The sequence below is a fragment of the Coturnix japonica genome, chromosome 3 (genome assembly GCF_054131305.1).
Source record: "Coturnix japonica strain WE chromosome 3, WE-NBRP24, whole genome shotgun sequence".
Lineage (NCBI taxonomy): Eukaryota > Metazoa > Chordata > Aves > Galliformes > Phasianidae > Coturnix > Coturnix japonica.
In genome coordinates this window covers 34,617,793-34,631,478 of record NC_140665.1, presented here as the reverse complement: position 1 = coordinate 34,631,478, position 13,686 = coordinate 34,617,793, and the positions used below count along the sequence as shown (strand labels likewise).

General features: G+C 35.0%; 1 protein-coding gene across 31 annotated transcripts in view; it reads right to left on the bottom strand.

The window, feature by feature from the left end:
* Nucleotides 1–13,686, bottom strand: part of CEP170 (centrosomal protein 170) — an 80,610-nt gene that overhangs the window by 34,637 nt on the left and 32,287 nt on the right. For 20 of the 31 annotated variants that reach the window (XM_015857624.3, XM_015857627.3, XM_015857631.3 and 17 more), the window contains exons 8-9: nucleotides 10,298–10,774; nucleotides 7,073–7,719 (exon numbers count right to left, since the gene is read on the bottom strand). In XM_015857624.3, the coding sequence (XP_015713110.2) occupies nucleotides 7,073–7,719; nucleotides 10,298–10,774 (1,124 nt within the window). The remainder of the gene's footprint in view (nucleotides 1–7,072; nucleotides 7,720–10,297; nucleotides 10,775–13,686) is intronic. The other 11 variants (XM_015857633.3, XM_085541245.1, XM_085541240.1 and 8 more) reach the window with 3 other exon arrangements.

Here is a 13,686-nt window from a genome sequence, read left to right as displayed (position 1 = left end):
TTATAATTCAGTTTTGGACTAAGCTAGTGGCTTAGTTAAACCAACTTCTGCATGATGTTAGTATATCTAAGAAAGGTTCACCACTAGATGGCCACAAGCCATAATGTTTGTTAATGTTTGAAATGCATCATGTGCTAATGCTCTCTAGATTTGCAGTACATGTAATCACGTCCAGATATTCTTTTACATGACTTGCTTAAGAGTATTTTATAAATATTAATTTCCTTAGAAGGAATGTAACAAAACTTAGGATTCCCCTTTAATGATCTATTTTTGACTTGTAACGTTGGGGCAATTTTTAAAAGGTAGAAACAATCCAGCCATTATATGGTGCCTCCTTTCTTTGAGCACGTTATTCTTCCGCAGCCACATTCTCCTTGTTTACTGTACTTCTCTTGCCCAGACTTGTACACTTCCTTTTAAATAAAAACAATTTCTTACCAGATATCTGAAGGAAAATATGAATTCACACTTCCACAGCTAGAGGAATGAAATCTACACAAACCGCAGTCTGTACATTTCTTACTACTGGCTGGTGGCACACTTACTATGTCAAATTTCTTTGATTGTACCACAAACATCATGTAAGCTTTCTTTCTTTCTTTCAGCATCATCTCTTCTAGACTTGGTACTTTATTTAAGTAAATTTTGTTATTCTCTGACCATTACTGAAATCACTTCAAAAGCATACCTGATTTTTTTTTTTTTTTCCTGTGTAAGGCAATACTTACTACAATAAGACCCAAGAAACAGATTTACTTCTTAATAGTACTTTGAATGTTCCCTCTGCAAACATAGCAGGGACATCAAAAAGCCCAAAGAGATACAGCAAATATTTGGCAATATTCCTATTATTTAGAAAGCAAGGAAAAGCATCTTCTTCAATAAATTAATAATTTGCACATACATTTAACTTCTAGGAACACTTTCATGCACAAGCAACTGCACCACCAGTGTTGCATTGCTATGCTACCTCAAAGCTCTTCTTGGGAAGACTGATCTAGACCAAAGACTAAATTTCAGAACTGTGATATAAAATACCCCTTTAAATCCAATAGCCATTAATAGATACTTAAAGCTTTACATATGACAGCTATGCAAAAAGAAGTTCTTACTTAACATCTGACAAAATTCAGAACATCTCAGACACATCATAAATGAGTACTTCAGGATTAACCAATCCACTTCTACTGTCTACCAAAGAATGGGAATATACCCTCAAAAGAAACAGCCATGGGATAACCTGAATGCTTGTTCTGGAAACTGTCTTGCTGTCGCTATAGGACAAGAGATAACTTGCATAATATAAACAAGAGAGATTCAGATGGCATAGAAAGGAAAAGCTTCTTCAGAGGTGACGTGCAAATTAACTGACAGCAAAGTAATTGGACCTTGTGTAATATGTTAATTAACGCTACCAATTTTTTTCAGCAACAGTTTTCCAATATCATCACTTAAAACTAACTTTAACCACATAAAACAGTCATTAAAAAAAACAAAAAACAACAACAACAACAAAAATACAACACAAAAAACAAAACTTAATCCAATTAGAAAAAAAAGTAACAAAACCTGAGTAACACAAAATAAGCAAGACACAGTTCTTCCGAGGAGTACTGGTGCATTTCTGGGGACAGCCTGAGCTACAGGGCCAACTCTGAACACGTGCTTTGCCCTGTTCTACAAGGGCTAATATTGGAGAAAAGAAGAGCAGTCTCCCCTGTCAGACCGTGTGCAGTTCATGACTCAGAGCACACCTACTTGTCACAATAGCTGAAGCAGAGCTTTAACAGAAGCTGGCTTTAAGTGGGCAGTTATTGGTCATCTTCACACTACATCCCTCAGTAGATGAGTTAATGTTGCATACAATAGATAACTACATTATAGGTCAGAATAATGTGTTTAGGCTTAATGAACAGAAGTTCTTTAAAAATTTTTTACTGCTACTGGATGTGAGCATCCAAAGGGTCTCAAACAAGGCCTTTTCTTTGCCGATGTCTGTATCTTCAGTAGTGATTTGGATGGTGAATGGTAAGAGTGGACACTAACTGAGTAGTTGTAGTATTCAGAGCTACAACTGAAATTATTATCTTGAAATTAAAAAGCATAGGCACGCTAGAGCAGGGATACTAATCCAACAGGAAGGCAGACAAGGGACATAGGGCTATATTGTACAGTGCACTCAAGAGAGGGTTGTGGCTAAGTAAGCAAGGAAGAAGCAATTGAACTTGAAGTAATATTTATCATTGTAAAATGAAAAGAATGTAAATTATAACAGCAATTGTTTCTTAACTTTTTATGGGAAAAGAAGATGATGAGTATGTTTGACTGCCAGAGAAGTCAAACAGAAGCAAATCTCAAAAACCGGGTTGGGAACTGATGCACACAAACCAGCAAGGAAAAAAGAGACAGAAGAGACATTAATTGGGAAATGCAAGCCAGATGAAGACACAGTTAGCTCAGGCTATGCAAGAACAAAAAAGCCTGAATAAGCTGAACTCTGAGGATGACTGACTGATAAGAAGAGATTTCAAAGAGAAGGGAAAGAAGCACTGGATCCACATAGCAGGTAAACATGGCAATGCTGAGCTTTGAGCATTCAGTCTGAGCTCATAATTCTTCCAAAGAGGTTAGTCTGGACATTCATAATGTGCAGTAAGTTGGTTGTTAGAAATCAAAATTTCTGAGAATTGGAAAAAAGGACAAATGAGAAAGCATTTTCTTAAAATTTGATAAGCCAGAGTGTAAGTATGAGTATGTCTATTTTCATCTTGCATTTCGCTATTGCGTGAACTGCGTTTAACCAAGCTGCTTCTGAGATGCCTGATTTTAATAGCTTCTGTTTGTTGCTAGCAGTTAGCTGAGCTATTGCAGCCAAACAGACTGTGTCCTGTGCAGGGAATTTCTCACGAATTCCTGGAGATTTCCACAGAAGCTGTTCAGGGCATTTTAACTATATATTGAAGACTTAGAACACAGAACAAATGTGTAAATAATAATACCTAAAAAAAAGCTATATATGCATGTAAAGAAGAGCAGTGTGCTAAGCTTAATAACGTCCTCTTACCAATAGCCAGTAACCTATTTACAAACATACATTAAAACATCTTGTTTTAATGAAAAATTAATATTCTTCAGAATTTCAATTCCAAAGGAAATGCTAAGCTTATTGACTGTAAGACTCCTCATCCTTCCTCACTGTAGAAAGAAGTCACAGGCATTCTGCATTCCTGCTAAAATTTACAAGCTCAGATGATCTGACGTCTTCAACTGCTCTACTGATGGTTTTATTCTTTCTTTTTTTAAGTTGTACTCATGAAGTACAGTCATTCCATAACCAAATACTAAGTAAGTAAATAAATAAATAAATAAATAAAATCACTGAAGCAGCGATAAAAGCAATTAAATTCACAGAATGCAAAAAGGCAGATGATCAAAAAGCCATTTTCTGAAAATAGATCCATCTGTCTCAGCTCCTTAGCAGTCTTTAAAGCATCCAGATTTATTTATTTTTTTCTCCTGACTTCCTTCCCATTCTTTGATTCTTTTCACATAGTTTGTCATATCTACCATTGCAAAAAATACAGATCATCATGTGGATATTACGTATTGCAACGCAAAACATTTCCCCCTTCCCTGCTCTGCTTGCACCGTAAATGCATATTTTTGGAAGCACAGTTTTAATAATAGAGATCAGATGACAGCTTTTTAAATATATCCTCTGGGTCCGAAAAATATATATATATGTTCAGCTATGTAAAGAACCATGTTTTGAACCAATCCCCACTGTGCGCTGCACAATACTCACAAATGATGGAAAACACCCAAATTAGTCTATAATTCTCACAGAGATAGACTGACATATATTTGAGATGTAGCCATGTAATGAAACACCTACTTATGATTTGGTCAGTCTTACTTTCAAAATACTCCATGTTACTCTGAAACTTGCCAGATTGCAATTTATCATTTAGCAGTTACTTTGTACCTAACACAATAGTAGTTTTGCAGGTACTTTCACAGCATATGCAAAATAATCTATATTGCTTTAAAGCTCACAACAGACAAGACAAGATCCAACAAGCAAACTTTCTGCACACTTAAAGGACACAAGAAAAAACACCTATGGAAAATTATGCAGTCAAAAATTAAGCTGTTTGAAACATAGTTTTTTTTAGTTCTTATAGGTAAAGTTCTTATAGGTAATGATACCTCAGGCTATTTGTCTATGACTGACCCCTAAAGTCACCTTGCATGTTAAAATATCTGATATTAAGCAGTTTCATTACTGCTTGCAACACAAAAGCAATAAATACTCTCTCATTAAGAAGTCCTAGCTCAGCATGAAATACAGAGCAGTCCTTGAAGAACGCAACTTTAACCAGTCACTTAATAGAGTATGAGCAAACCCCAAAAGCAAAATGAATAAGGAGATTCAATTTATTGTAATGCCCATTTACATGTACAGTGAGGGAATAAAAAATAAAAATTAAAAAGAAAGAATGAAAGAAACAATTGAAACATAAGTTTTATCAGAAAAAACAAAAATGAAAGATGCAGAAAATGAAAATGGAAAACCTGGTGTCTCTATCAACACCAGCTCGGCGTCACCTCCTAAACTATCATAGGTATTCCAGATTTAAAAAGAGGAAAAAGAATCTCATGATTGAGTCAACCTAACAATGTTCTATGTATGTTCTACCTGTCATTTATAATCGAGTATATAAAATAACTGAAGTAATCAATGAGGACAAAAGAAATCTTTATACAAGACCAATCTTTTCATATACACAATTTGCTTAAGAATTCCAGATTCCTTGTTTAGCAAAGCTGATGAGATTCAAAACAGATGTATAATCTTTATTCTATTTGTTTTCTTTCCAGACATGCAAAGAAGTGTATTTCTGCTACGGTTAACTCCTAGAAAACCCAAACTCATACAAATAGAAAATAGTCTTCCTACACTCTAAAAACCCCCAAAGAGCCTGCACGCAACTCATTGAGTAGCTTTTCATTTACCGCAGTTCTGCATGAAAATCCTTAATGTTCCAAAATACATCCATTCTCATTCACTGAAATTTAACATTGATATTTTGATTCATTAAGAACATGAAACTCACTGCCCTGATAATGTGAAGACTTTCTATTAATAAATACAAACTGCAGAAACTTCGTTCTTAATTTCTTCATCCATTGAAGACTTACCTTTTGTGTGGCTCAGGAACATGTCTTAGCTATTAGATTAGAAATTTCTGCATAAGTGAGCGGGCTTTTCTCTTTGTTTCTTTGTTTTTTGCTTTTTTATTATTATTATTATTTTTATTGTAAAACATACATAGTACTTGTGTGAATGTTTTAGAAAGTTATCCTTGCTATCTATCCTGTAGTTTTCACCAAATCCTAACAGATTCAACTCAAGAATTACAATGAATCTTTTGACCCAATGGATACTTGTGAATGAAATTCAATGTAGCAGGCTGCACAGAAGAAAAGACTGCTGCATCAACTTATAAAGAGAGGTTCTGCTGGAACTACTGATTAAACACATAACAACTACTCACTAAAACACTCAAGAGAGCAGCACAGTAGTCAACAGTCTAGCACAAGTCCTTGTTTTATTCCACACTTATCCACCTTTTATTAAGGAAGTATAAGAATCCTCAGCATTAGAATTTAAAAATGGAAGGGAAGCAAAGCTGAGCAGAACTGCACATACATTTTGAGTTCCCTCTGACTTTGATTTTCTGCACTGGCTGTTTTTCTGCACTGCATAAAAACAGTATCATATTACTTTCATACTACCAAGCAAAGAACTGCACAGGAAGGCTTATATACCAAAATCCTGTATCTGAACAGAACCTTAAATAAACGTGAAAAGATATAGGACATCTCAAAGAATAAATGCCTCTGCTTTTCTTCATTCTAAATCTTTAATGTCTAATGATGTAGCTTTCTAGGTTAGCAGTAAGAAGTATTTATGATATCCAAAAGCTTTTTGTACAACACTACGGATATTAACTAATACTTCATTATCATCCTCAACGTTCATCTTCACCTCCTGTTCTGTAGCTCCAGATACTTCAAGAAACCTGACCACAGATATCACAAAGGGATATTAAAGACCAAAAATATTTTGAAATCTTATTAAACATCAGATAGTATTTACATTCTTGCTTTGTACTTCAATTATCCATTTCAAAGTGTTATTTTTTTCCTTTAGATTTCTAATAAATCCTGTTATAGAACTTGACTAAAAGCTGGAATTACAAATTTTGTGTTGCAATAGCAAGTGAAGATCTGTAACAGGAAGTGAATGTGTTTCTACTCAGTGAGTCAATCTAATTGTTTTAAAATTTAGCCAAAACTAAAAGCATCAATACATTTGTTCAGCTCTAAAAAAATTTAAAAACACACATATATATAGAAACACAGAAACAACTCTTAATAACTCCATAACAAATAATGAATTCTCTGTTAACAAGCCAAAATTGGACGACAGCACCCAATTACATTGGATTATTAAGAAGACATGACAGTAAAAGCAAAAAAAAAAAAAAAATCTGTTCATGAGTCAGTTAAGACTAATGATTCAATGCGGATTCCTCTATTCATCCTATGGAATTCAAATTAAGTTACTTCTATTTTTACGTTTATTTTTCCCTATAAACAAAAGGTATTTCATCACTACAAGGCTCCTAAGCATACCTGCCAAAAACTGCACAGACAATAGATGTTCAATAAGAACAATTGATTATTTCTACATTGTACATAATAAATTGAAATCAAACACTTATTAAAAATATTGGCTCATTTAATGTTGCTCCTTAGTATTCTGGTAATATGCTTTTGAAAACATACTAAAACTAGCCAACTAAAAGAACAATATCATTTAGTAATAATGTTTAGTCAAATGTCTGCTTCTGCCTTTAAGATATTCTGTATATAAACATTATACAATGGCTGGTAAACTTACATTACTGCAGTAGGTTTAAGTAAGTAGAACTGTACAGGCAGACTGTTGCCCACATAACATGTACCAGTTTAGCACACATGCACACTTCAGGTTTCTCACCTTGTCAATCATTTTACGTGCTTCCATTTCTTCAGAATTGGGATTTTCCAACTCAATTGTGTAAGTACCTTTGTCACTCTGGTCGTCCTCATTGTCCTTCTCAGTAGCAGCAGAAATATGTTGGCTTTTCAACTTTTTGTCCATCTCCTGGTTTTGACTAGGCCTGTGGCCAAGGCTTCCTGAACTCCTTAACAAGGCTGCTTGAAAGACAGGTAAAGCAGCAGAGGGATCTTCAGATTTTTGTTTTAAAAGTTTTGCATGAACACTGTGTGCTGCTCTATGATGTGATGAACTACCCTGCACACACGAAGGTGCAGCTTTCTCACCTGATGTAGCTTTTGCTCTTTCAGCTCGCACATGAGGTGTTGGAGATGGAGATTCTGAGCACAGAGCTCCTACATTCTGAGAAAAAGAGTAAGAACGTCTCTTTCGAGGATGGTCCTCATCAAAAAACTCAATCATAAAAGCAGTCTGATTCACACCAGCTTGTTCTTGCTGCTTTTCTGTGGAATGGACTTTCTGGTGCGACTTTTTCAGCTCTGCATGGTGGTGCCTCAAATGCTCTTCAAGTGCTGCTCGCTTACTGTAATGCCGGTGGGCACCAACATTTTCTGAATCACTCTGTGTACCATCATCGTGCTTATGCCCTACAACCAAAGCAAAACAAGATACAGCACTATGAAACTACAAATAAAGAAGCAAACAACAAAAAACAAACTCAACATATACAAAAGAAACTGGCAGACTAAGAAAGAACTGCAAACTGATTTCCTGTGGAGAATCAAACACTTCTCTGTAGCTACAAATCTTGTGCAGCTGCTGCTTATACAAAGGCTGAATAATAATATCAGCACATTCTAATTATCTTTCTCATCAATATTTTAATCTGAAAAACTTATCAGTGATTTACAAAAGGCAGCATTTTTACTAGATGCAAGGTAGTAAGGAAACAACTTGTTTCCCAATTATTTAAATTTTATTACACAGCCAATTGATTGATACAAATGACTACTGAAATATTCTTGGTAGGGCTAAAAGGGAAAAGAAAAAACTAAGGTAATCATTCTGTTGGGTGAGAATACCTGTCAAATCACAATTTATATGGTTAGATTGTCTCTTCCTTACACAATTACAACAATAGTTTATCATGAGAAAAATCTACAGAAAATTTGAATTAACTCTTTATTACTCTTTCCAAGAAGCACCATGAATTATTCTATCATTCATTCCTCACACTATCTGATGTATGTATGCAAAATGGCTGTTCATAGTTATCCATTCCTCAAACTACTTGGTGATCTCTGAATAAGGACTATGCATTTCATAAATCATATATACACACAGATTTAAATATATTTCACAATAATGCCTGAAAAATGTATGGAAGACTGGGTACTCATACACATTACCTCACATTTAAATTTGAGCAACTTCATTTCATGTACAATGAACTAGTCTATACCTTAATTTTACTGCTGTTCCTGGAAAGAAACAGTTTTGACATCTTTAAATTCTTTTGGACCAAGACTTACTCAGGTATACACAGAATATACAAGTGTTTCCCCCCCCTCTTCTGAAGAGAATAGCTTTGGAAGGTGTTCCAGCATGCATAATTAGAACACTCAGCTACTATTCTTTTAAATGATAATTGTATGTTGGGAAACCTTACATAGCAGGCTAAACAAACCTGAAAATACAGCCGAAATCTTTACTGCACTTCTTTGGCAGAGACCTCCCTTAGCTGCTGTACAAACAAGTGCCAAAGAAAATGGTGCCATGGGTCACATCCATATAGTAGCAATACACCTCAACAACACTGTGAAAGTCTTACAACAATTTTTGCAATGTGAATTCAGTACAAGGGACTGCAGGAAAAGTTGAGGAGAAAAACGAAAAAGAATTTTCCACTTCTTTATTTAAATCAAACTTTCACGGCTAGACACATTTTGCACCCTTTTGGACCAAGCAAAAGTAAAGAGTAAGAATATGAACAGATCTCCAAAGATTACAAAATTCAGATATGTGTTATGGCCAAAAGCAACCTGTAACTTACACCTTTCTAAACAAGCAAGCAAAAAAGTAAAATAAAAAAGAATCAAACATCCAGGAGATTCTGCTGCCAGGAAAAGACTAAGGCCTCGTAAACAAAATTGTTCCTATTTATCAAACACAGTACAATATCATGAATATCAAAGAATGCCCCGTGATACCCTCTACAAGAACATTACGCCACTATTTTAATGCTACTGTTCTCATACAATTCTGTTTTGAAATTGCTACTTTTTAGTGTATTTTGGAAGAGTTGGCCTTAATATACAGACTGTACATCAGTAAGAGAAAACTCACTTTACAAAATCCCAGCTACCTTAGGAGTTAGAAATGATAGTATTGCAGAATTAATAAAGTTTGAATAGCAGAGTTAACCTTATGAAACTAAAAACAGAAAATGACAGAGAAAATAACTTGAAAAGTGTCTTCAGAACTTTATTCTAAAAGTTTGAATCTCTGTGGAACCCTTTTGTCTGAAAAAAATTCCTTCTACTCTATTCTGCTATGTTGGATCCAAAACACTTTTCACTTAACATTTAATTTATCTTTTAATTGAAATGTCATTGTCTGAAGTAAATGAACATGTAGCCAACTGGAACTTCATCTAAAAGTAGCATTCCTATAAAAATTCTGTAAGAATAGTATAAAAACGAAAGTTCTTGCTTAATTTCAGGATCCAGAACCAAGTCTGACTTCTTCATACATGATCAGTATCATCAGAATAACTGTATGATATATTATTTGCCACCAAGTGATTTTCTCAAAGTACTTCTGAATAATTTGTACTTTAGAACATTAATTCTATCAAGCAATACAGCTTTTTAAAGCAATGCACAGGAAAAAGTCAGATTTGAACTTTAACTAAAGTCTTGGGTTTTTTCTCACTCCCTTCAAAATCAGGATTGAAATATCTGATGATTGTTTCTGTACCATACTTAGCTGTACGAGAATATCCCCAATTAGTATACTTACTATAAGATGATTTATGGTTTGGTTCGATATCATCTTTCTAATACTCAGTGGTGCAGTAAGATTTCCCAAGTGCAAATCCTTGTGCTCCTGCAGAGTATCTGTAATTTCCACAGAACTCTGCAAGGGCTCAGGGATTCACTGACTGGATGCTTGTGAATAATTGCTGTCCTCAGAAATAAGCATAGCTGGAATTATTCACGTTACCTTTCAGTCTCTTCAAGTAGACTGGAACATCACTCTTAATACTTTTGGAATCCTCCTCTGTTGGCTCCCATATCATTCTAGGAGGATTGTTCTGTGCTAGCCAATCTGCTACTTTGCTTTCTGCGGCCATCATCACAGTCTGAAGCCCAGGCAGGTCCTGACCACTGGAGGAAGAAGGCTTCTTTGACTTGTGGCGCTGCTCAGATGTGAATTTTGTCACGTGATCTTTGATTGTTACTTTCCCTGGTGTGTTGTCATCAAACTCAATGGTAAAGGAAGCATGTCCCGCGCTTGCTGCATGGGAGCTTTGGGTGTCTTTAGTTGGAATTTCATGAATAGCGCTCTCTGCTACCTGTGAAGTCTGCTGGAATTCTTTTGTAGGAATTTCAAAATAACTCGGCTCCCTACAGAAAGGATAAAGTTCTTCACTTGCAGCTGCAGACTGCTCCTCAGCTTGCTTGCCATCTGTGCTGCATCCTATTAAGAAAAATAAAAGATAGATTTCACAACGCTTGGGAACTTCAGGTTCTTCAAGAAGTTTCTGAATTTCTGTAAAGGCCATCTGACTAATTTCTGGACTAAACAGCAAGACTGTGGAGAAGACTGAGCAACACCGCTCTGGAAAAATACTTCCAGAATTACATATGAAAAGCATTACTGAAAAGACAGCACGAGCTCTGGCTGTGAGGAGTGCAAAGCAGCAGAAAGCTCACTTCAAATCTGACAAAGGAAGTCTGCATTCCAAAAACATTTGGACGATGTAAAAGTCACATGAGTTATTACTAACAGGGAAAATAGGCAAAAAGCATGATAGAAATTGTTGAGATTATAGTTACCGCATTTACAATCTATTTAAAGAAACATCAGAGCAAGGCCTCCCTAAAACAAGTGCTAGTGATCTGGCTTCTATCTCATTTTGTGCAGAGCTAGCATAATTTTAGTAAAAATCTTTGGAAAAACAATTCACACTCTAATACAAGATCAACATTAAGACTGACTTGAAAATTTTAACACTGATAAGAATTGGATAAAATGTTTTGGAATTCAAGCAACTTTTATGTTTCTACAAAAGGTAAAATCAAGCTAAACTCTATCATCATCTGCTCTTATTTTACTGGTTTCCAGTTTGTAGAACAGGAAATGCAACAATAGCTGGAGGCATGCAGAATGTTACAAAACCATGCTCTAATGGGATAAAGAAAGCAGAATGTGTAAAAAGCATGGGGACGTTCCACTGTACAGCCTGAAAGAAGGTTAAAGCCTCTTGTGGTTGCTCAAAAAGCTACAAATGTGTCTTTAAGAAAAGAAATCTTCTGGTTGCAGTTCATTAAGCAGTAAGCCAACAAAAATATCAGGTGTAAAGATGTGCAACAAGCAACAGACGCTTGAGATGTTAGCAGCAATGGCTAATTAGATCACAGCAAAGAATACTGAATAGCGCCTACATGATTTATCATGAATCAAGATGTTTAAGAAATCACTTCAGGTTTCCAAGAAGATAAATAAGAATGCAACTAATAGATTTCTGGAGGTAAAAACAGTCACAGTATATCAGCTGACATAATAAACATTTATGTAGGAGATTCTTATGCAATAAGGTAGCATTAGAAACATGCATACTACAGACAGGAGTTTAAGGGGTCAAGTATGCAGGACAGCTTAATACATCTCTGTTCCTCACTGACAAGCTTCTTGTGAAGGTTTAGAAAAATGAAATACAGGATAGTAGTTCAATAGAGAGAAATAGAATAGAACGAATCAAACCACTCTATAGTGAACTCCTATTATAACAAGTCATCAGCCAAGCTGAAGGAAATTGCATATAAAACCAAATATAGATATAGAAGATAATCATAAAGCAAATAATTAAGATAGTGATCATCACAGCTCTGTAACTGTAATTGGCTTTTGTTTCCTAAAACCCATTTAAAATTCCTGAGTTCTGTCTTTTCTTATGTTTCCAGTAAAGGCATTATTGTAAAACTCTACTACTACTACTGAGATAAGCAGAAATGTATTTCTCACTTTTCCAGGAAATAAGAATACAACAAACGGACAGAATAATAATTACCTACCCAGGAACTTGTCACTAGCACGTAACTTTAACAGATGCAGTATAAATAAAATAGTCATACTGTAGGTATCTTAGCAGCAATTGATTTTAATTGGGGCCAGCAGAGTCATGGATCACTAAATAAAATTAACAAGCATGTAAGAAAAAAAACAAAAAGGCTTTATCTTCTTGAGCTTTTGCAGGCTTTCCTGATATTTGCAAAGAACTTCCACTAGTGAGCTCTCGTTGAGGTAGGAAGACAGTAACAGTGAAATAAACCTATTAAATTGAGACTGTAGAGACTAATTGTCTATAGTTGGCTTAGCAGAAACAAACCTCCCATTTGCATCTCCTCATTAAACCTTGCCCCATCTGTTATAATTCATGCCTTCTTTTCTATTCAAGAAATAATCATGTACCAAATCATTAAAGCTTGAAACAGATTATTCATAGGATTAATTTGTTAAAATGATATCAGGCTTCAGGATTTGACGTATCAAAGAAAGTTTCAAAACTCACATAAGTGAATTCATCTTCAGTGAATTCTTGCAGTTTATAATATGACTTTTATAATATGAAACAAAATTGTGCCTTAAGGCCCTAAAGAAAATGGATAACTGTATCGATTTTGAAAAGTTTTTATTAAAATAATAATTAATACAGCTACTGTCTGGAGACCAAGGAGGCAAATACCAGCAACCTCTTCGCAAAATGTCTTGATAAATAAGTAAAAACTATGCCACGTCTATGAAAAAATAACTTTAAAAAAAGGAAAAAAAAGAGAAACTACTAAAGAGATCCTGGAGTTTTGTGTCATAGCTTGTTAATGGTATGGCACTGAAATCACAGACTTCAGGATGTTAGTTTTTAATAAGTCTATATTTAAGAGGAGTAAATAACATGCATGATTTTATATTAAAATAACGTCATTGGATAAATGCAAGGCTTGTAGTTTAATCATAGGTTTTTTTATATTTGCTTACTAAATGTATGGTCAAAGAAACAAAATCACAAAAAACCATAGACTTCACACTCCCCATTTTGGTATACAGAGAGCAAGGCACAGGTTTCATAGCCAGTGGTACCAATAGCATAACTTGAAGGCAAGGACTTATTTGTAACCGATGTCAAACATACTTCCCCCTTTTTTTTGTTGTTCAAGGAGGAACAACATCTGACAGTCTTAGTATCTCATTATTGTTATTATTGCCAGTGGGAAAAGAAAAAGAAACGTATTCCCTGAGAACGCCTAGGAGTGTTTGAAGAACACCTTCCTAGACAAGATTTCTACCAAACGTTACAGAGTCAGAGATTACTAATATGGGCTATTAAACCC